The sequence below is a fragment of the Equus przewalskii genome, chromosome 7 (genome assembly GCF_037783145.1).
Source record: "Equus przewalskii isolate Varuska chromosome 7, EquPr2, whole genome shotgun sequence".
Lineage (NCBI taxonomy): Eukaryota > Metazoa > Chordata > Mammalia > Perissodactyla > Equidae > Equus > Equus przewalskii.
Genome location: NC_091837.1, coordinates 49,488,710 through 49,512,653, shown reverse-complemented (window position 1 = coordinate 49,512,653; position 23,944 = coordinate 49,488,710). Strand labels below are relative to the sequence as shown.

Below are 23,944 nucleotides of genomic sequence, written 5' to 3'. Positions count from 1 at the left end.
ATAAAAGACACTCTTTTAATACAAAGACACATATAGGTTGAAACAAAAAGGAAGGAAAAAGAATATGCAAACAATAATAAAGCTGAAGTGTTATACTCAGCAGACAAAATAAGACAGCAATACTAGAAATACTTTCAAATAAAGAAGGACATTTAATTATGATAAAAAGGCTAATTCATCAGGAAAACAATTATAAATATGCATATACCTAATAACAGAGCTTCAAATAAATGTAAAAACTGACAGAACTAAAGGAAAAAAAAAAAAAGAAAATCTACAATCATAGTTGGAAATTTAATATCTATGCTCAGTAACTGATGGAAATAGTCCAATAAAAAAAAAAAAAAAGCCCGGAAATAGATGTGAACACAATTAGCTACCTTCACCAGACTGACCTTTACAACAAATTACTCCCCAAAACTGAAAAACACACGTTTTTCCAAGTGCACATGAGATATTCATCAAGGTTGACCATAATGAAGAGTCTCAATAAATTTAATAAGATTGACATTATGTGGAGCATGTTCTCTGGTCACTAAAAAATATTAGAAATTAAATGAATAAAATATCTAGAAAAGCCCCAAATATTTGTACTATTAAACAGAAGGGAAAGAAGAAAATATTTTGATATGAATGAAAATGAAAACAACACACTAAGTTAGAAGATAAATCAGTACTTAGGGAGAAATTTATAATTTTAAATGCTTATATTAGAAAGAAGATTAAAATGAAATGATCTAAATTTCCACCTTAAGAGGCAAGAAAAAGAGAAGCAACTTAAACCGAAAGTAAGGAGAAGAAAGGAATATTTTTTTAATAATGTAGACAAAAGATGAACAGACAAAAATAACAAAATCAAATGCTGATTCTTTAAAAACATTAACACAATTGAAAAAACCCTATCAACGAAAAGAAAGAATATCACTACAAATCTTATACATATTAAAAGGATAAGGGAATAAAATAAACAACTTTATTCCAAAAAAAGTTAACGACTAAGATAAAATACACAAAATTCTTGAAAAAATTACACTATACTACATTATCACTAAAGAATCTACAGACCTTAAAAAGAAAAGGAAGTATGAGGAACAACTCCAACAAATTAACAATTTCAACAAATTTAAAAGATGAAATATACAAAAACCTTTAAAAATATAACTTTTTGAAACTGACATTAAGATGAAATAGAAAATGTAAATATCATACATTTATAAGGAAACTGACTTTCTTATCAAAATTCCCCCCCCAAAAAAACAGAAGACCACCTGGTTTCAATGGTAAATTCATTCATGCATTTAAGGAAGAAATAATATAATTTCTACACAAAGATTTAAAACACAGGTGGGGGGAAACACTCTACAACTCATTTTTTGAGGCCAGCATAACCAGAGATACCAAAATCTGGCAGAGACAACATAAGAACAGAAAAGTATAGACCAAAATCCCTCATGAACATAAACACAAAACACATAAAGGAATATTAATCAAATCAAATACAGCAATACATAAAAAGGATAATACTCCAGGAGAACAATGTTGACTTGACACTCAAATTTTAAAAAAAAAAAATCAGTGTAGGGGGCTGGCCTGGTGGTGCAGTAGTTAAGTTTGCATGCTGTGCTTTCAGTGGCCTGGGGTTCTGAGGTTCGCATCCTGAGTGTGGCCCTAGGTACCACTCAACAAGCCATGCTGTGGCAGCATCCCACATACAAAAAATAAAGGAAGACTGGCATAGATATTAGCTGGGCAACAATCTTCCTCAAGCAAAAAGAGAGGAAGACTGGCAATAGAAGTTAGCTCAGGTCCAATCTTCCTCACAAAAAGAGAAAAAAAAAGTAATGAATGATCATATTAAATAGATGCAGAAAAAGTGCATGACAAAAATACTCAACTTAAAACTGGGCAAAATATTTTAACAGACATTTCACAAAAGGAGTTACACAAATGGCCAATAGGACATGAAAATATACTCAGTATTATTAGTTACAAGGGAAAGTAATTAAAACCAAAATGAAATACAACTATATACCAACTAGAATGGTTACAACTTAAAAAATTGCAGTAACAATTGTTAGCAAGGATGTGAAACAACTGGAGAAATTCTCATGCTTTGTTGGTGGGAACCAAATTTGGTACAACCACAAAGGAAAACAGTTTGGCAGTTTCTTACAAAATTAAAGATAACCATATTATATGATTCATCAATTCCACTCTTACATATTTACATAAGTAAAGGGAAAACATGCCTATACAGACTTGGACACACTATCCTAGCAGCTTCATTCATAATAGCCCCAAACTAGAAAAGATCCCAATGTCGAACAGATGAAGAGATAATTCAGTGCAAATTCAGTATATCCATACAGTGGAATACTACTTAGCAAGAAAAAGGGACAAATTACTAATACATGCAACAACATTGGATGTGTATCAAACACATTATGCTGAGCAAAGGAAACCAGACACAAGAATACAAGTTATATGATTCTATTGGTTTAAAACCCCAGGAAAGACAAACCTAAACTACAATGACAGGAAGCCAATCAGTGGTTGCCTGGGGTGTAATGAAGGGACCGGCTGGGAAGGAGCACAAAGGAAGATCGTGGGATGCTGAAAATATTCCATGTATCTTACTGAGGTACTTGGTACATGGATTTAGCCTTTTATCAAACTCACAGCATTGGAAGACAATGATGACTGCCTAGATTACCATCTTCCAACATTTCCTCTCAAAACAGTACAGAACAACAAAAACCACAGCCTCGGCATAACTCGAAGACATAGAACGTCGAAACTTCAAAGTAAGTATAAATGTAAAAGCAAAACAACAAGTTCTAGTACGCAGACTCCTGTCCTCTGGCAAACAATTCCCCATCCACCCACTCCGCGTCCGCTACCCAGCTCATTACCCCCCACCATCATCTGACTCAAGGCTTGTGGCAAAAGCAGACTGGGAAAAACTGCAAAAGAGAGACAAGAGAACTAGTGGCAGTCTATAGTGGCATCAGCTTGTGTGCCCCTTTAAAAACCATGTGTCCTTGAGGCTGCTGTCTCGGCTATGCACCAGCACTCACGATAACAGTCCTGGGCTTGGCCAACCCAGCTGCTTTCTCATGGGAAAGTTAGCCCCAAGACCCTCGAGGTCTGAGGGAACATGGAGGCTCTCTGGGGGGGGGGGGGGGTCTCTGGTACTTGGAATGCAGGTCATACAGGGATGACCCCCCTTGGCAAGCACACAGCCTTTGCTTCTCTGCCTATTTAAGCAAGCTTCTCTCAGGGGGCGGTAGCGGGTACACATTGCTGCCCAGCCAGCCGCCACTGGACCTTCCCTGTAAGTAACTCCCAATAAACCCACAAGTCTCGTTTGCTGTCTCAGGGTCTTTTTCTTGGTCTCTTGGCAACCTATCCTGCACTGCTCACCCAGATGGGCATGTGCTGGAACACAAGCATAAAGATGAAATATGCTATTGGTAGGAAGACTAAATATATCCCAAATCTGAAAATACTAAAAAGGTGTCCTGGTAGATCAAAGCATGGGCTACATTCAATTTAACCTGGCTGACTTCAAAATGAGTAAGCTTCCGGGTGTGGGGAGGCAAAAAAGAGAGAGAGAAGCACTTTTTGGTGAAAGGGAAAATTTAAGAGCACTGCAGACAAAAGAGAATCAAACAGGTTTTCAAAGGCAAATAGATGCAAAACAAAACCCTATTAAGAGGCATTGGAAACGGTGGAAGGTGGAAAACAACAAGGGAATGAAAATGAGATAAAGAAATAAAAAAGGATCAGAGACAAAATAATGGAAAAGAAAAAGAAGCAAAAGGAATAAAATCCAAACTATTGCAGTCCCTGAAGAAAAAAAACTAAAAACATTGGACTAGAGTTAATATTTAAAACTATAATCCAAGAAAATTTTCTAGAAATTTCAAAAGACCATAATCTGCATATTAAAAGGGCCAAGTGGGAACCTAGGAAAATTAACCAGAATGATCAATGTTTCACAACATACCCTAGTGTAAAACTATCAGATTTCAAAGATAAAGAAATTCTCAAGGCCTTCAAACAAAAAGATCAAATAAATTAAAAACAACATAAAAATCAACGCAGTAATGGAGCAGCATCTTTTAAAACGCAATACAAAAAGTGTTAACTTCAAGGACACTGAAAAACAGGTTTGGTTTGGTTTGGTTTGGTTTTAAAGCTGGAAGGCCCACTTGGCCTCTCAGCCCAGGAGCCGGCGCTGGTTTTGTTTTGTTTTTTTTTCCCCAAAGATTTGCACCTGAGCTAACATTTGTTGCCAACCCTTTTTCTTCTTCTTCTCCTCAAAGCCCCGTGGTACATAGTTGTATATTCTAGGTGTGAGTGCCTCTGGTTGTGCTACATGGGACGCTGCCTCAGCACGGCTTGACGAGCGGTGCCATGTCTGCGCCCAGGATCCGAACCAGCAAAATCCTGGGCTGCTGAAGCAGAAGGTGCAAACTTAACCACTTGGCCACAAGACCAGCCCCTGAAAAACAGTTTCTAACATACAAGAACTTAGGGAATTCTACACCAACAATCCTTCTTAAGTGGATGAATGTCATCCAACCAAGAGATGACTCAGAAAACTTCACAGAAAGGACTTAAGGTGACCACTTTAACATAAAATTAGACCTACAACTAAAATGTAGGTGAAGATGAGGAAGGAGGACCAAAGCACAAATGCTTATATATTGTGACAAAGAATCAACGCAACTAAAAACGGGAAACGGGAGAAAAAGAAGCAAGTATCCACGTATTGATTTTTATATAGGCAATAGGTGGAAATTAAAGAATATCAAAAGATAAACCCAAAACTGTAAAACTTCTGGAACAAAGCTAAGAGAAAATCTTTTTAACCTTGGGTGACACAAACATTTCCTAGATAAAACATGAAAAGTATAATCTACAAGAGAAAAAATTAATGAACTGGATTTTGCTCTGTGAAAGACACTGGTAAGAGAATGATAAAACACATCACAAAGAAAATATTTCCAAATCACCATGTGGCAAAGGACTTGGATCTTGCACACATAAAGAACTCTAAAAACTCAACTATAAGAGAACAAACAACTCAGTAAGAAAAAAATGGGCAAAAGATTTGAATATACCCTTCACCAAAGAAGATAGATGGACAGCAAATAAGCAGAAGAACAGATGCTCAACATCTTTAGTCATGAGGAAAATACAAATTAAAACCACAATAATAACCACTGCACACTTATTAAAATGGTAAAAATCAAAAGAACTGACAATACCAAGTGCTGACAAAGTTGGAGAGCAACTAGAATTCTTATCATTGCTGGTGGAAATGCAAAATGATATAGTCCCTTTAGTAAACAGTTTGGTAGTTTCTTAAGTAAACACAAGCTTACCTAATGGTCATTACCTAACGACCCAGCGATCATATTCTTAGATATTTACTACAGTGAAACGAAAATCTATGTTCACATAAAAATCTGTAAATAAATGTTCATAGCAGCTTTATACATACAGTCATGCATTGCTTGAAAACAGAAATATGCTCTAAGAAATGCATTGGTAGGCAATTTTGTTGTTTTGCAAACATCATAGAGTGTACTCACACAACCCAGATGGTATAGCCTACTACACACCTAGGCTCTATGGTAGTAAGCTTACGGACCCCATTGTACAAGCAGTCCATCACCGACGGAAACATCGTTAGTGGTGCATGACTGTAATTATCAAAAACTGGAAACAATCCAATGTCCATCAACATGAAAAACGAAACAAATTTACATTCATACAATGAATACGTCTCACCAATATAAAAGAACAGTCTTCTAATATTCAAGATAATATATAATATGAATCTCAAAAATATGCGGAGTGAAAAAAGTCAGATGAAAAGAGTAGATAATGTAATTTTCCATTTATGTGAAGTTCAAGAATAGACAAAAATGATCTATGATGATGGACATAAGAACAGTGGCTACCAGAGGCAGAGGTTAGGGGAAAATTGATTTGAAAGGCGCATAAAGGTGATGGATATGTTTAGCATCTTGATCTGGATTACGATTACACAGGTATACATGTTTGTCAAAATTCATTGAGCTGGACACTTAAGATTTGTGTGCTTTACTGTTTATAAATTATACCCAATAAAGTACTGTTAGCATTTTTAAAAGGCATCAATATCATCAATATATTTATTTTACGTAATATTCTGTTGTCTCTTTTGTGTTTTCAAAAAATTTTTATAAATTATTTTTTAAAAAATAAACCAGACTAGGTTTTACCTATTTATATTCTTTACCTGAAAGATGTTGTTCCATTCTCTTTTATTTTATTATTCTGAACAGGAGATGCTTGAAGTGATAGAATTTTATTTCCTGGTAGGGTAATTTGCTTTAGAATGGAAGCTATAAAAACAAAAGAAAGAAAAAAGTGGAATTAAAAAAACCAATTAAGTCACATTAGGAAAAATTCAGGACAGCAGCTTTTAATCTATGTAGAATAATTAAGAAAATTTCAAGCTGCCCTAGAAGTACGTTTAAATTCAAACATGACAATGAACTTATCCCCTACATAAGAAATCATTCTATAAAATCAAGACCTCTCCATTTCTTTTTATATGGTCTTCAAATTGTCTATAGAATTACCAGCATTATAAAAATATTATGCAGAAAAGGCGACAGAAACACGTTAAAATATATATCATTTATATTGCTAGATTTTAAAAATACAAAAAACCTCTAACTTTTATGCATAAGACTGATTTCCAAACACAGAGAAAGAAGTAAATTTTAAAATTAAAAGAAATAAGGCTATAGAAAATTTTATAAGTTAAATAAGTACTTATTTACTAAAAGGTAGCTATGTATGTACAAAGAATATAATAAATAGTTATGTTTCAGTCTTCAACTTAAAAGACCAAATCTCTCTTTGCTTAATAATAACAATAAAAAAGAGAGTACAAAACCCCATCAAGCTCCAAACGCGGTGTGATGCAGTGAGGATGCACAGTCTACCTGGAGGAAACTGACTGGTGGGTATTGCAGTGTTCACAGGCATCTTCTTCTGTCCAGATTTCTGAATGGTCAATGCTGAGGAATGGGAAAGTGTGGTCACTTGTTTTGCAATGCCTCCTGAAGGCTGCTGGACTACCTGAAACAATGAGAACTGTCAATATAGTCATTCAACTAAACCGCTGTAGGAAAGAACAGGCTTTCAGTTGTAACAACAGAACTAAAGGACTGTGCTCACTTACCTGTAAAAGCACTTTTATCTTAGCATAGGGAAGCCTACTTAAAATTTAAATTTGTATGGAGCAAAATTATCTTGTTCAAAAGTGAAAAAATTATTATCTCACACAAGTATATGTATTTTTTAGAGTGGAATTCAAATTCGCATTACACATTGCCTAATTTAAAGCTCCATACGGATCCTATTTTCACTTTTCAACCTATCACGGAAAGTTTCAAACACACAAAAAGAGAGGGAACAAGAAAATGAAACCACCTGTACCATTATTGCCCAGCTTCAACAATGATTAATTCTTCACTAATCTTGTTTCATCTATACCCCTACCCACTTCCCCACTACCCTCAAATATTTTACAGCAAATTCCAGATATATCTTTTTATCCATAAATATTTCAAAATATATCTCTAAAAGACAGCAACTTTTAATGGGCTGTTTTAAAAAAATATCTGGAAGGGGCCAGCCTGGTCGGGCAGTGGTTAAATTCACATGTTCCGCTTTGGCGGCCATGGTTCGCTGGTTTGGATCCCAGGTGTGGACCTACATGCTGCTTGTCAAGCCATGCAATGGCGGGCATCCAACATATAAAGTAGAGAAGGATGGGCACAAATGTTAGCCTAGGGCCAGTCTTCCTTAGCAAAAAGAGGAGGGTTGGCGGCAGATGTTAGCTCAGGGCTAATCTTCCTCAAATAAATAAATAAAAATATCTGGAAAGTGACACAGCTAAAGGCATTCTCTAAGAGAAGAGTTCAAGAAATCCAGAGGGTGAGCACTGGGGATAAAGGAAGAGAAATTAAAGTAATAGTGGGACCTGATTTTTAGCTTCAAAGATGAAGAAAAAACAGAATAGCAGAGCTTCATTTTTTCACTTCAAAGAAGAAAAATAGGGGCTGGCCCAGCGGCACACTGGTTACGTTCACATGCTCTGCTCTGGTGGCCCAGGATTTGCCAGTTCAGATCCCCAGCATGGACCTACACACCACTTGTCAAGCCATGCTGTGGCAGGTGGCCCACATATAAAGCAGAGGAAGATGAGCATGGACGTTAGCTCAGGGCCAGTCTTCCTCAGCAAAAAAAAAGAGGATTGGCAGCTCAGGACTAATATTCCTCAAAAAAAAAAGAAGAAAAACAGCCACCCTGTTTTGATAGTGAAGTATTTATAAGTCTTTAAACTCATATGTGGCTAATATAAGACAAGCCAGGAGACAGGCTTCCAAACAGAATTGTGGGGCTATAATTTATTCCACACTCTAATTCTTTGTAAGCAAAATTTAGAATCTAGTGTGTATTACTAAACAAAAGTAACTCACAAGAAACTCAAAGTGTCCTAGTAAATAATCCTACAGGAACTAATGTCCCTTGAGAAGAAATACAAGTTGGAATAATTCAATTGCCATTGTTCTCTGAGAACAGACTCTTGAAAGAGAGAAAGAACTCTCAAAAACGATGTATTTCAATAAGTTGAGATCATATTTATGTATTGTAAAGTCCTAGAGATTACATTTAAATTCTACAAAGTAACATACATTCAGAGTCCCAATTATGCATTCAGACTGAATCTCAACGGCAGCACCCCTAACAATTCTGGCTTATCTCTGTATTATTCACATTTTCTTTCTTGATATCCTTTATGAGGTATTCTTTTCAGTATTTTAATTATAAAAGATAGTAATGAAATATTATTCGAGGGGGCCGGCCCAATGGTTGAGTGGTTAAGTTTGTGCGCTCTGCTTCGGTGGCCCAGAGTTTCACCAGTTCGAATCCTGGGTGCAGACATGGCACCACTCATCAAGCCATGCTGAGGTGGCATTCCACATGCCACAACTAGAAGGACTCACAACTAAAAATACACAACTAGGTACCAGGGGGCTTTGGGAGAAAAAAAGGAAAAATAAAATCTTTAAAAAACAAAAGATGTTATTTGAAATTTGTTTATGAGTTAGTCTTCATACCATTTTTGATAGGTACTCAAAAATGTAACAGCCCAGAAACTGGCCCGGTGGCACACAGTTCATGCACTCCGCTTCTCTGGCTGCCTAGGGTTGGGGGATTCAGATCCTGTGGCGGACCTACACACCGCTCATCAAGCCATGCTGTGGTGGCATCCCACATACAAAGTAGAGGAAGATTGGCACAGGCGTTAGCTCAGGACAAATCTTCCTCACCAAAAGAATAATTAACAGCCTAGAAGCCTGTTCCTGGGTTGGGGGGGCGGTTCCACAGCCACCTGGGGACCTGCCAGGAGGGGTGGGGGCTGGGTAGGGGCAGGAAATGGGGCTGGAGAACGTGGGGGTAGGGCTGGCCTCCACTGATCCGTGCCTGTGTGCAGCCCTGGGATGGAACCAGCTGGGGGAGGCAAGCCTCAGTGACTGCAGTCAGGATCTCAGACCTGGGAGTGTGGCAGCTCCTCCTGCAGCCCAATTAGGGTCAAATTCATGTACGTAGTGGGAGGCAAATGTGCCAGTTAAAAAAATAAGAAGTGTATTTGTGTGTGTATATTTATATGATTGTGATATTTATATATACTGCAAGGCTTTGAGCGGGGATTTCACAATCCTGGATCCCCATCATTCCTCATCTTAATCACTATAACACTTACGGCAGCATATATCCTGCACACTTGCTGAATAAAATAAAATATAATGAGTGAGAAAGTATAAGAGAATTAGTGTTTTTTTCAAAGAAAGTACCATTTAAAACCACAGTATTGGCACCTTTTGAAGACTGAAATTATCTTAAGACAGATGGAAACTGGCCCAAAGAAGAGATATTTAGTCCTACTTGGCAAGCAAAAGGAAGAGCTGTATTTTTTAAAAACTTAAGTCCTGGGGCCAGCCCAGTGGCGCAGCGGTTAAGTTTGCACGTTCCGCTTTGGCGGCCCAGGGTTCTCCAGTTTGGATCCTGGGTGCGGACATGGCACCACTTGGGTAAGCATCCCACATATAAAGTGGAGGAAGATGGGCATGGATGTTAGCTCAGGGCCAGTCTTCCTCAGTGAAAAGAGGAGGATTGGCAGCAGTTAGCTCAGGGCTAATCTTCCACAAAAAATAAAAATAAATAAAAAAATAAAATAAAACTTAAGTCCTTTATTTACTTTCTCTCAAAAGAATCACTAGAAAGGAAGAATAGTAAATAGTACATACCTTAGCTTTTTCTCTTGACATGTCAAGTTCTAAAGTTTTCTTTGGATGTTAACATAAATTAACATGCCAGCGGTTTAGAGAAACTACAGGTCTAGAAGTACACAATACTCCTCAGGTGCCAGGTTTTTTTACATTAATTATAATTTTTACATTAACTATGACCCGGAATATCTGACAAGGAATGGTTCTTAAATTTCATAAGGAAAGGAAGCGAAGAATCCAAGTATGGATTAAACGAGTACATGAGAACACCCCTTACAATTTGCTTTGCTTTCTCTGTATTTCAACCCCCAACCACTTCCCTATTCATAAATATACAGCAACCAAATACTTATCTCTAAATAACTCACACAGTATATGCACACAAAGTTAGCAGAATCAAGGGTAATATCTCCACCAAATACTTATCTCTAAATAACTCACATAGTATATGCACACAAAGTTAGCAGAATCAAGGGTAATATCTCCTCTAATTTCTATATAATATTCAATATAAGATTACTGGCACACACTCACTAAGGTTGAGTTCTAGAAAATAGAGGGCCCCAACTAAACAAAAACTATAGTATAAAAGTCAGGAAATACATGTTAGTTGTCAAGTATTCCTCAGGAACAGCCAATGTGTGGTTCTTGTGCCTCTAACTCCTCATATTCTGGGACAGTGTCACATACCACTAAATGTCAGCACTTCTATATACCCACATCCAGCATTAGAATCTTTAACACAGAGCTCTAGTAAAATCCTACAATGGGAGTTGACATTTACTTGCCATGCTCAATCTAGATTAAAACTCAACCTTGGTAAACCTCAGAATATGCTGTTTCTTTAATTTAAAGGGCCTTCTAAACACTTTAAAAAATTTGCTCAAGGGGTCAGCCCTGTGGCGCAGCAGTTAAGTTCACATCCTCTGCTTCGGTGGCCCAGGGTTTGCCAGTTCAGATCCCAGGCATGGACCTACACACCGCTCATCAGGTCGTGCTGTGGCAGGCATACCAGATATAAAATGGAGGAAGATGGGCACAGATGTTAGCTCAGGGCCAATCTTCCTCAGCAAATAGAGGTGAATTGGCAGCGGATGTTAGCTCAGGGTTAATCTTCCTTAAAAAAAAAAGATTTGCTCAAATGAATTCTTTATTACCAGGCTTTTATAGGAATCAGTAAATGCCTGCTTCAAATCAAGAAACTACAAATTTCTGTTAAAAAAATTCAAATGTGCTTATTCTATGATTTGATTTATATGGTGTTCTAAAACAAGCAAAACTAATCTATGGTAGAGAATTATCAGAAGAGTTGTTGCTTCTGGGGGACTGGGGGTGGGGAGTTACTGGGAAGGGCCATGAGGGAACTTCAAGGTGATGGTAACGCTATCTTGACGGGGAGTTTGAGTTACACAGAGGTAGGCACTAACTATTAAAAATTATCCAATGATACATTTAAAACTTATACATGTCATTATAGGTAAATTTTAGCTAAAAGGACAAAAAGAGTAAACAAATATTGAACTGTAGTTAATGATATGCATGTTTATTTAGGAAGAAGTCTGAAATGGATCAAAAAATTAAGATGACTGATGGCTGGATAAATACATGATATCAAGTACAGTAATGTGTCAATAGTAGAATCCAGGTGTTTGCTATATGGGTGTTCACTATAAATAAACCTCAACTTTGCTATTTTGAAAATTTCTATAATAAAACATTTTCTTGAATAATACAAAAAGACACATACATACACAACATATGTAAATATTATCTCTAAATAGTTTATTTTCCAGAAATTCTAACGTACCCTTACCAAACAGATAAAGTATTAAGAGTGAATCTTTAAATTCATGATTAATTATTAAGGAAAATACATTACACAAATTTTAAACCTAACATTGAACAAGATAGCCATAGTTGCATTCTTCAGATCATTTCTGGAGACTGCATCCTGAGTTGCATGGACCATAGATTTGATCCAGTGTGGCAATTCTCATATTTTAAATGATTATTTGCCATATTTCTTGTAAGCTGCATTGAATACTTTCTTAGGTTTCTAGCACCCTGAGTGTTTTCCTTCTCACTTAGACCTAGGATTAAATTGGAGTATAGTTTATAACAGACTCAGGGATGATATTCTTAAATTACTTCAGTAATACTAATTCAAACTTGAGTAATATTAATTTTCTAAATTAGTTGATTTGCAAGAATATTCTAGTTCAATCCTCTCTGTGGTATTACCATACAGAATGGCTTATGTTGTTTTGTGCACCAGGTAAAAATCCGTTGTAAAACAGATTGCAATGCATCTTCACTGTCTAGCTGCCCTGATTTTTGCCATTTTAAATAAAAACGTATGAATACTGATGTCAAATCTGTTGATTAAAATTGAAACAAAGGCCAAACAAGCAAGCAGGATTCACAAGGAAAATTATACACATTCTTTTAAGGAAGTTAAAAAAAAACCCTAAAATTAACTATTGGACTTTCTGTTACACTTTTTTCTTGACTGAAATTGTTTTTAATGTATAATAAGTCACACCTACAAAATGTAAATGCTGTCAAGATATTCTTACCACAGAGTTTTCTATTTTAGGATGCTGCAGAAACCTCTAAGTTCTTGCCACGAGCACCATAACCTAATGGCAAACACCCCAGGTTCTAGTCTGAGATCCACTACACGTTGCGTGCCAGCTGATGGGTCACTTAAAAGTTCCAGATTCTTAGTTTTTTCCTGGCCTTTTCTTCATCATAAAATTATTTTAAAATCCATAGTGCATACATGACATGCTTTTAAAACTCTATGTAGCTATAAAGTATTATTTCACATCAGGGACTGATGCACTGCAGATGTTCAATAAAGATTAGCACTGATTCAACAATCAGCTGTGACCCATGAAGAGGATTTCAATTCTGTTCAGTGCTACCAAAAAGAGGCCTTTCCTTGGGGCAATTACTCTGTTCCGGTGGTTCCCAAAACTGGCTGTTCAGGCCACTGTTTAGGAATCACTGCTTCTAAAAAGGTTTCATCTCTGAGATTAAACTCAGACACCCTAGAGAAGCTTTGGGAGGCAGGTACATTTCTCCACTTGAAAATCAGACTCAGAGTAGGAGGGGATGAAAAAAGATTAGCACCCAGGAAATGACTATTACTTCCTCTCTGTTAGGGTTGACTACTGTCCAAACTGATCTGACCCTTTCATTCTACGCCCAAAGCTGCCTTCTGCCTCAAAGACCATCAACCACAGATACTAACCTTTTTCTGATCACACAAACAAGGCTGGTAATTTTACCTAGATTTTACTATTCAAAGAAGCAGAATAAATTAAAACCAAAAGATTCAAAACACAGCTTTTAAAATGAAGGCTTTACAAAAGAGAACAAGGGCAATCATCAAAAATCAAAACAACTGTCAGCTCTCTTATAGTATAAGATAGGGGAGAACTTTACTAAAAAAACATGATTTTTAATTAATTCACCATGTACTATCTCCCACAGGTTAACAATACTTTCATAGTCTTCTGATAAAACTTGTCTTGTCTTGAATAAAGTAGAATGTCTTAAACCCTAATCGATAAACAGCTAAGATTTCTTTTCACCCAAGAACCTCCCAACATACCGGAGTTTAGGAAAAGACACAACTTCTTACTCATCTACTCTCCTTACTGTCTCCCTCTTCCCTCAGCACATTTTTTTAAAGAAATGTTATCATAATATCACCTATGTAATAACCCGGGCCAAAAATATTTAATCTAAATCTAATCTTGAGGAAACAATCAGACAAAACAAAGTAAAGGACACTCTGCAAAACAGCTAGGCTGAGCACTTAAAATATTACAGCATAATGAGCAACCATAAAAGGCTGGGGAACTGTTCCAGATTAAAGGACCCTAAAGAGAAACGACAAGTAAATGTAATACGCAATTCTTTATTAGAAACAACATCAGAAAAAAATAGCTATAAAGGACATTGCTGAGACAACTGGGGAAATATTGTACCAATATTAACTTCCCATGAGCAATAATAAGTATGTTGCAGTAAAAGGATGTTAGAAAAAAACATCCTTTTCCTTAAGAGATACACAGTACTTAGGGATGCAATGTCACAATTTCTACAACCAACTCCGAAATGGTTCAGGAAACAACTGTTTGTGTGTGTTTGTGAATGTGAACAGAGAGGGAGAGGCAAGGCAATGTGGTAAAATGACAAATGGCCAAACTCGGTCAAGGGCGCACAGGGGCTCCTTTTACTCGTCTTGCCAGTTTTCTCAATGTCTGAAATTTTCAAAATAAGAAATTGAGGAAGAAATGAAATGTTACTCACTAGTTGTTTGACTTTCACTGCCTGTGGAATACCAGCTGGTTGTGAAAGGATGGGGCCCGGCTGTGCAAGTTTGATCTGGACTGGCGCACCAAGGACAGGCTTGTCTGATGTGGTCCCAGCAGAAGTAACAACAGGTTTCACAGACGGAAGACAAATAGCTGCAGCTGAAGTTTCTCCAAAAGTTACTGATGGAAGGGCCAGCGTTACTGCTGCCCCAGAGACAACTGGCTTTTCGGGTTGAAGGGAGACTGCTGTCACTGTGTTTTGGATCGATGTCACAAGCGGTTTTGGAGTCTGAAGCAAAACAGTTCCAGCTGTTGCTCCTCCTGGCCCAGCAGCTGAGCCCACAGAATGAAGTGTCACAACTCCAGTTTTTGCTGCCCCTGGACCAGCAAGTGGATTCAGAGTTTGCACTGACACAGTTCTGGGTGTTGTTGCTCCAGAAACAATGATAGGCTTTTCAGGCTGGATTGAGGAAACTGTCGTTGTCACCACAGGAGAAGCTGTTACTGTTGCAGTACAGGTAGCAATGATTATCTCGCTAGAAGTCTGCTCAACACACTGCTGAATAAAGCTCTGGGAGTTAGGCATGAGTTGTCGTAAGGCAATCACACTTTTCTAGAAACGGGGAAAAAAACCACTGATAACTAAACAAACTAGCTACTAGTAAAACAGAAGTACTTTGTATTTCATATCTTTGGAGCATAAAATAAATCAAAAGTATATCAAGTGTTTCAGTTGAGGAAATCTGATTTTACACATATACCCTGTCAATATCCAGGATACAATCAATTTAAAGCCCAGAAGTGCTTTTTTTTTCAATACAAAATTATTATGTCCCAGTATTAAACTTATTTTGTGTACTTCAATATCAACCTGGTAAAAGAAAACAGTGTATCACATCTAAATTCCATAATTGATCACTAATAACTTCAGTATCTTTAAGGTTGTTTATACAGCAGCAGAATCTACAAAAAAGTTTTTATTAACTTTCACACTCTGAATAGAAATAGTCTTTACATCAAAATAAAACTAACACAAACACGTTCAACTTCCTTCACTGAGCCAGAATATTTTGACTAGATTTTAAGTTGGTATCTATCTTTGTATCTTGCTGAGAGAATAAAGACAGTTCAAACTAAAAAGCAGAAAGTTCTGCCTTTTCATCTGTAGGGTTTTTGTGGGTTTTGTTTTTGAGTAAGAAAAAAATTGGAAAAGTCGACAGTAGGTTATTTTTTGGCAAGTTCATGGGCTGTTTTGGAAAATGTCCTTGTTTTGACACTTAAATTCAGACTGCCTTTTTTTAAGAAGCAAATGAGAACTATTGCTCCTCTTCTCTTCCTTTTAGTTACTTCCTTTACGTTTTTGGTTTAAAACAAATTGAGGAAATTATTATCTGAAGAGGTTTCCAAGTATATATATAAATAGTAACAAAGGAAAATAAGAAGCAGAAAATCTCATAATCTTTTTCCAAACTTTAAAAACGGTAGAAAACAAGCTGCTTTGGAAGTATATGAATGACGCAATTTAATTAAATTTAAGCTAGAAACGTAAGATGAGGGGATCCTGAGAAAAACACAATTGGAAAGAAATGTTAACGTAATAAGACTTAAAGAGACAACAAGAAAAAACATATAGGTAAATTATGTCTTGATCACCTAGCCAGAATTAAGTTTAAATGCTGAATCTCTCATCTCCATGCAACATCCAACCCCCCAAAACTCTCAAGGATGAGGAAAAAAAAATTCTCAAGAAAAAACGCATAAGGCTCAATAGGTCCTGAGAAAACAGACACAAAGTGCAAACACTTCATGGTAATATTTGGTAACTTAAAGGTAGTTTTACCTAGCAAGCAGAGTCAGATCGGCTAAATTCTGGACCTTTGAGTTTGATCAAAAGTGAATCAATTTAAATGGTTTTCTCATCTCCAAAATAGAAAATACCAGACTATCTAGCACCTATTCTCAAAAGACTGATATGAAAATTAAGTGCAAACAATGCAAATTAAAAGTAAAGTATCTAGCAAAGCATCAGTCACAAAGTAGGTGCTTAACTAATTTCCCTCCTCCTCCACGGTGAATATGAAATATAGACAAATTGAAAAGAGTTGTCAATGTCATGTAGGGCACCTACAGCTCACAGAACCTTGGCAATGAAAGGGATCTAAGGAAGAAGTTCCTCTAACTTCTCACTCAAGAGGGTCATCTGAAAACAGGGCACTCATCATTTGATATTAGGTATTGATTGTGCTGACCCTTCAACCTTAAATTCTGCAAACCAAGTCTTCTCTAGCGAAAAGATTCTCAGTTTCTTTAGCCACACTTCATAGCACATGACTGGCACCCTCCTAAGCAACATGGTCTCCTTCCTAAGGACAGTTTCCACTATTTTAATATCCTTCTGAAAATGCAGTGCCTCATCTCCCTTCTCACTCTTCTTTCATGAGGCAACCAAAAGGAGTCTTCCACTAGGAACCCTCTGTCATCCTCCCTAGACAATTCAGTTAACTTTTTCTAAGGGCCAACTCCTCATCCCATTATTTCAGCATGTATGGGATGAGTCTTTTGTTCCCTATAGGCTCATGTCTCAAAAGATATTATAAATTTTAATTTGATTCCTTTTCAGCTTCTGATTATCCAAAAGGAATATATTTTTTCAGTCTGTCAAACCAAACTCTTGTTATCAAAGTTATTGTTCTCCATCAAAATTCTATTTAATTCAATAAATCCTAGAGAAGCATATGCCTAACAATATAAATTAATTTTTAAAATTAACAGCTTTCCCACTAAATTTGGCACAATGTGGTTTATTACTTCTAAGAGAATATGAGTCATTAGAACAAAGCAGAAGGCCCTGTTTTTTTTTAAAGTCAAGAATCTTTGAGGATGCAAGCATTAAACAATATAATCATTAACTTATGTTCATGAATGAGATAGTACTTCTGGTTTCCCAATGTGTTCCAATCCAAAGAACATGGACTATGCATGTGCTTTACAGATTACAAAAACACTGAGAGGTTTCTCCTACACTGTGAGTACATTCACATTAAATCATTGTTATACTGAATATTCAGGCTTTAAATTATTTTAAAGTAATCTAATCCAAACAATTTCTTCAAAGTAACACACAACTCTACCTTAAGAAAAGGAACTAGGTGAGGCTGCGGTGAAGACTTGAGTTCAACATACAGTTGTCTAGTAAATTCTTCTGCTTCAATTTTTCCATCCTGAGGAATGGGAGAAAGAAGAACACTTTTAGTTCTACAAATATTTTAAAAGAGGAAATGGGTGTAATTCATGATTGTAGACATAACAAGCTTTGAATAGTGATAATGTCCATCATTAAATGGGGCATTTTTTTCATGTCACTTGTGAAATGAATAAACAAGTAATAGAGATGTTTTGCTTATACAGAATGAAAGGAATTTTTTTATTTTTATTTTTTGCTGAGGAAGATTCACCCTGAGCAAACATCTGTGCCAATCTTCCTCTATTTGGTATGTGGGTCGCCACCACAGCACAGCTGATGAGTGGTGTAGGTCTGCACCTAGGATCTGAACCTATGAACCCAGGCCACTGAAGCGGAGCATGCCACACTCAACCCCTTGCCGCTAAGGACTGGCTGCTAAGGGTGATTTTTTTTTAAGATCCCAGTAAGTAAAGTGAGAGAAGAGCTGGCTGGCTGAATACAGCTATAGATGGTATTATAGTATTACTGTTAACAATAAAGAAGTGAAGACAGAGGAGTCTTAAACTTCTTAAGGTAGGGAATAAGAAGTTATTTGGTTTGGAGGCTTTGGGTTTTTTTCTTCTGCTTTTTAAATTTTTAAATCACCTTAACCAAAGTAAGATTGTATTTTTAGAATGCTATTGCAAGGCCAATAATAACAGGTATACTATTGTTCCAAAGGACTTTGGAACCTTCCATACAGCTTACACTCCTAAGAACGTCAGGAGTCATAAACCTCCTCAGAAAGATCTAATGATTTTCACATTAATACTAATTTTTTTGGTCCTTTTCACTGTGCTGAGATTTACACTGATGGTACAAAAGCAGCAGTGGGTCAAACTGCTGGCAAGAAAGGCAATGGCAACAAACTGAAAGAGATGTCATCATACCCTATATTGCTGTGTACTTGTGGTAAAAGACCAAAAAGAGTCAGTTTCACTTTAAAATGTCCTCAAAATTTCAACCCTTCAGAAGACATCTTTTTAATATTGTGTGTAACAAAATGGGAAGCACACAGAGCATTTCTGCTGCAGACCAAAGTAAGAGGCTCAAGGAAAAGCACTGTGAGATTGAGCTGCTAGCTGAACTAACTCCATTTTCTCATTTATTGGAAACAATGTCAAACCAACTGTGGTTATTCAGACTTGGGTATTTGATAGACATTTATTCAAAAAAGTCAAAAAAAAGAGCCTGTCTCTGTAAGGAAAACAACTGACGGTATTTGTTGCTAATGATAAAAATTAGAGCTCTCAACCCAAAATTAGAATTTTAGAAAATTTGTAACCACAATCCTGAACTTGATAGCTCACCAGTAATTAAATAACTTTTTGATGAGACTGTTGATGAGATTACAAGTACGATTTTTTTGATATCTTAAATAACAAATCTGTCAACATTTAGAAGATCTGTACAACTCAGTGAACCAATATTTTCCAAACGACCAAATGCTTGCTGTTACCAAAATCATATATGGGTAAAAGATCCATTCAGAGTGCAAGATAAACCAGTGAACTCTAAAGACTATCCACAATGATGTGGAGAAAAGCTCTTAAAATACTCACTTTTCCAACCACTTCTCTACATGAGGCCAGATATTCTGCAAATACTTTAACCAAAATAACACATCACAAAACAAGATCAAACACAGAAGCAGATATGAGAATCCAGCTGTCTTTTATTAAGTCAGATATCAAAGGAATTTGCAAAAATGTAAAGCAATGCCACTCTTCTCACTCAACTGTTTTGTTTTTGGAAACTACGGTTTTCATCATTTATAGTTGTCCCCCCAACCATCCGTGGCTTCACTTTCTGCAGTTTCAGTTACCCGCCATCAACCATGGTCTGAAAATATTAAATGGCAAATACAGAAATAAACAGTTCATAAGTTTGAAATTGCATGCTGCTCTGAGTAGCATGATGAAATCTCGTGCTGTCCTGCTCTGTCCCACCTGGGACGTGAATCATCCCTTTGTCCAGCATATTCATGGCATATATGCTATCTGCCCCATTAGTCACTTAGTAGTCGACTAGGTTATCAGACTGGGTTATCAGATCAACTGTTGCAGTATCACAATGCTTGTGTTCAAGTAACCCTTATTTTGCTTAATAATGGTCCCAAAGGGCAAGAGTAGTGACGCTGGCAATTCAGATATGCCAAAGAGAAGACGTAAAATGCTTCCTTTAGGTGAAAGGGTGAAAGTTCTCGACTTAATGAGGAAAGAAAAAAATTGTATGCTGAGGTTGCCAAGACTGATGGTAAGAATGAATCTTCTGTCCATGAAATTATGAAGAAGAAATTTGTGCTAGTTTTGTTGTCGCACCTCAAATATCTATGTATATTTCCTATATATATATGTAGTATATGTATATACAGTATATGTAGGGTTCGTTACTATTTAACGAATAGTTTCAGGCATCCACTGGGGCTCTTGGAATGCACCCCCCTCAGATAAGGGTGTAAATATTAATGTTAACATGTAATGGGTTTATTGTTATTTTTATTTTATAATTTTTTTTCTTTTTTTAATTTTTCCTTTTTCTCCCAAAGCCCCCTGGTACATAGTTGTGTATTTTTAGTTGTGGGTCCTTTTAGTTGTGGCATATGGGATGCCACCTCAGTGTGGCCTGATGAGTGGTGCCATGTCTGTGCCCAGGATCCAAACCAGGGAAACCCTGGGCCACCACAGCGGAGCACGCGAACTTAACCACTCAGCCACAGGGCTGGCCCCTTATTGTTATTTTTAAATAAATTAATAAATAAAATTTTTCTTTTCTTTTTATTTAATTTATTTTTAAAGATTGGCATCTGAGCTAACAAGTATTGCCAATTTTTTTTTTCTGCTGCTTTTTTCTCCCCAAATTCCCCCAGTACATAGTTGCGTATTTTAGTTGTGGGTCCTTCTAGTTGTGGCATGTGGGACGCTGCCTCAGCATGGCTTGATGAGCGGTGCCATGTCTGTGCCCAGGATTCGAACCGTGAAACCCTGGGTGGCCGAAGTGGAACACTGGAACTTAACAACTTGGCCATGGGGCCAGCACCTGAAATTTTTCTTTTAAATGTCTCAATTTTAATCCTGACTCCACAAAAGCAAAATGCCTTTGGGAATCCTCAATTTTTAAGAATATAAAGGTATCCTCAATTTTTAAGAATATAAAGGTATCCTATGACCAAAACGTCTGAGCTGTTCTAAACAGATCTTAAGCTAGAAAGTATATTTCTTTAATTCTTGACCGCTCCTAGCTGTCCAGAAAATTTACACAAATTCTTTGTACTTGGAAATTTTTAAATGTTTTACTGGATACATGTTCCTTTCCATCATGCCTCTCCATTTAGAGTATTCCACCTCAGAGAAACAAGCCACGAGATCCCCTTTCAAAACTAGTATACCTTGAAGCTAGTATACTTTGAAAATGGAAGATCAAAAGCTCAATGTTTGCTTTAAAAGAGATGCTCAAAAGTTAAATTAAAAACCTATTTACATGACTTATAGTTTTAAATATCTAAAGTAGTTTTCCCACCATTTCAATTATGCTCTATTTCTAACAAATTAGAGGCAGCATGAAAAACAGTAGTAAAGAATTTTAATATTTACAAAGTATGCTTGTTTTCCTGTAGAATATTTGAAGTATAAACATTTCCTGCTGAGAAAAGTTTTTTATACGAAAAATACACAAAAATTCTAACTACATGGTTAGAAAAATCTGTAGATTTAGGTAATTTAAAAAATCCCCAATTATATTTGTCTGTTACATACTCATATTTCTTAAGCATATAACATCAATATTTGCTAATTTCCACCTTCATCCGCTTTAACGTATGTAAGCATTTTACCTGAAAGAGGATATAAGAAACGAAGGATGTGTAATTTTGTAGCTAAAAGACACAGTATCTTGGCCCTTATGTAAACCTCAAAGATCATAACATTTACTCCTCTCATCTTATAGAAAAGGAAACTGAGACCTAAGAAGGTCAACTTAATTCCACAGGACGTCCCAAAGTTTGTTGTCTGGACATACAGAACTGAATTTCATTATTTGTTGATAGCCTGGCTTTCTGTCACTGGCAATTCTAATAACGACTTTTTGTTTGACCAAATGGTCAACATTCTCGCCATGGCCCATTTTAGGCTAAAGGAAGCAGGACTGGCATACAGAAAGTAATATATAATAGATTTACTTGTCTAAGATTTATAATCATTACAAAGCTTTCAAGAAGCAAAAGCAAAGTTTATTAAAAAATTCATTTAAAATAAACAGTATTTTTAAATATTTATTTCTCATTTAAAACACGTTCTATAGATTCCTACAGAACTTGCCAGATTTTATAGTACTAACTTACCAAAAGTTGTTCCACCAGCTTCTTCACATTCTGCCCCATTTCTGGGGACTGTGACCCACTACATGCCAGTTTTATTAACATTGCAAGGAAGTTCTTACATTTCTTCACATTTTCTAGCATCGTCTGAATACAGAAATATAAACAAACACTCATGAATGTTAGCTAGGAGTCAGAACTCAAGAACATTTGTAAACAGTTGTATTTACGTAAGGTGTGAGAACTTACCGGAGAAAGATCAGTCTGAGCAGCCGCTGAGTTCTCTGCTTTGAGGCTGGGCTCATTTGAGGGGGCAGGTGATGCTCCCACACTTGAAGGCTTCAGGGTAGTTACAGTATTCAACGGCTTTACAGGGGTAACTGTGACAACATTGGTTGGCACAGCCACAGACTGAAATTAGAAGTAGCACACATTTAGATACATACTACTATGATATGCATCATAGTGGGTGCCTCATTTAATACCTAGGAGACTACAAATGGCTCTTGACATCTTTGCTTTTATGTTATGCTCCACTAGTCCAGGGCAATGTAACACAGTTGTAAGAGCTCTGGACTCTAACAGACCTGGATTTCATTCTCACCAACCTACCTACTTTTCATTGACACCAACTGAGGGTTGACTCCAGGCAAGTTACTTAATACTGCTAAGCCTCTGATTCCTGTCTATAAAAAACAAGGATAGCAATGGTATCTACTATGCTAGGGTTGTTCGTGAAAAACAGTGCAAGGCACAGAGTCTTCAAAAAAATATTATTAACACTTCTCCAAAAAGGATTTGAAATAGCAAGACTTTATAGGAAAATATAGAATTTCCTGTTCTGTAATTTTCTGCCTTTTCTTAAGTAAAAAGTAAAGAGATCTACTGATTATCTTATATTCAATCTAAGCTGCTTTTACATAGACTATGAGAGTAAGCATAATGAATTTTACAAAACGTATCTTATTTTCACACTAGAAAGATCTTGGTTGTTTCTTCCGCTCTCTATTGAAATAAGGTGTGATTATAGCACCACCTACAGGATAAAAAGTTTAATACAAGAAAGCACAAGTGAGTAGTAATTGAGACAACCATATTGAGATAAAGCAACAATCTTATCCAATCTTATTTTAAAGACAAACACTAAGTTACAGAACATGAGCAAAATTAGGGAGTAGCGGAGAGAATAGTATTTACAACTCACACAGAAAACTAAACCCTGCACCATCGTTTTAATTTAAATGCCTGTGTTCTATAGGCACACAACGCAAAAAGCTCAAGTTGCTATCACCTTCAAGAAAATTTCCTTCTGTAACAGTCAAGACAGGTGAATTTGAATGTATACCAAAATTTCCCACTTTAGAAAGACTGGACTATGTTAAACAAGAATGTTTTGAAGGTAAAAATGGGAATGAAATGAAAAACACTGGTTAATGATGAAGACTAGAACTAATAATGAAATTTTAAGCAAAAAAGGTAAAATAAAAAATTGCAGCTAAACTACTACCATTTTATTAAATATAAACAGATCTTAAAGGCAGTCATGAAATAAAGCCTCCCCCAATTCCTATCCTTAGTCCTGCTCCCCAAGGACAAGTACTGTGCACTTTCCCCTGAATCCTTCTGGAGATTTCTTAACAAAATTTCTAAGGCTATGTACAGTAAATAAATATTCTTTCTTCAGTGAGTCTATTTTATACTCAGCCATTAA

General features: G+C 36.5%; 1 protein-coding gene across 1 annotated transcript in view; it reads right to left on the bottom strand.

Annotated features, from left to right (window-relative positions):
• The window catches only part of TAF4B (TATA-box binding protein associated factor 4b), a 134,204-nt gene that overhangs the window by 90,648 nt on the left and 19,612 nt on the right, over nucleotides 1-23,944 (bottom strand). Inside the window, exons 4-9 of the mRNA XM_008527576.2 lie at nucleotides 22,483-22,644; nucleotides 22,258-22,380; nucleotides 17,827-17,916; nucleotides 14,691-15,308; nucleotides 7,011-7,146; nucleotides 6,296-6,401 (exon numbers count right to left, since the gene is read on the bottom strand). Coding sequence (XP_008525798.1) covers nucleotides 6,296-6,401; nucleotides 7,011-7,146; nucleotides 14,691-15,308; nucleotides 17,827-17,916; nucleotides 22,258-22,380; nucleotides 22,483-22,644 — 1,235 coding nt within the window. The remainder of the gene's footprint in view (nucleotides 1-6,295; nucleotides 6,402-7,010; nucleotides 7,147-14,690; nucleotides 15,309-17,826; nucleotides 17,917-22,257; nucleotides 22,381-22,482; nucleotides 22,645-23,944) is intronic.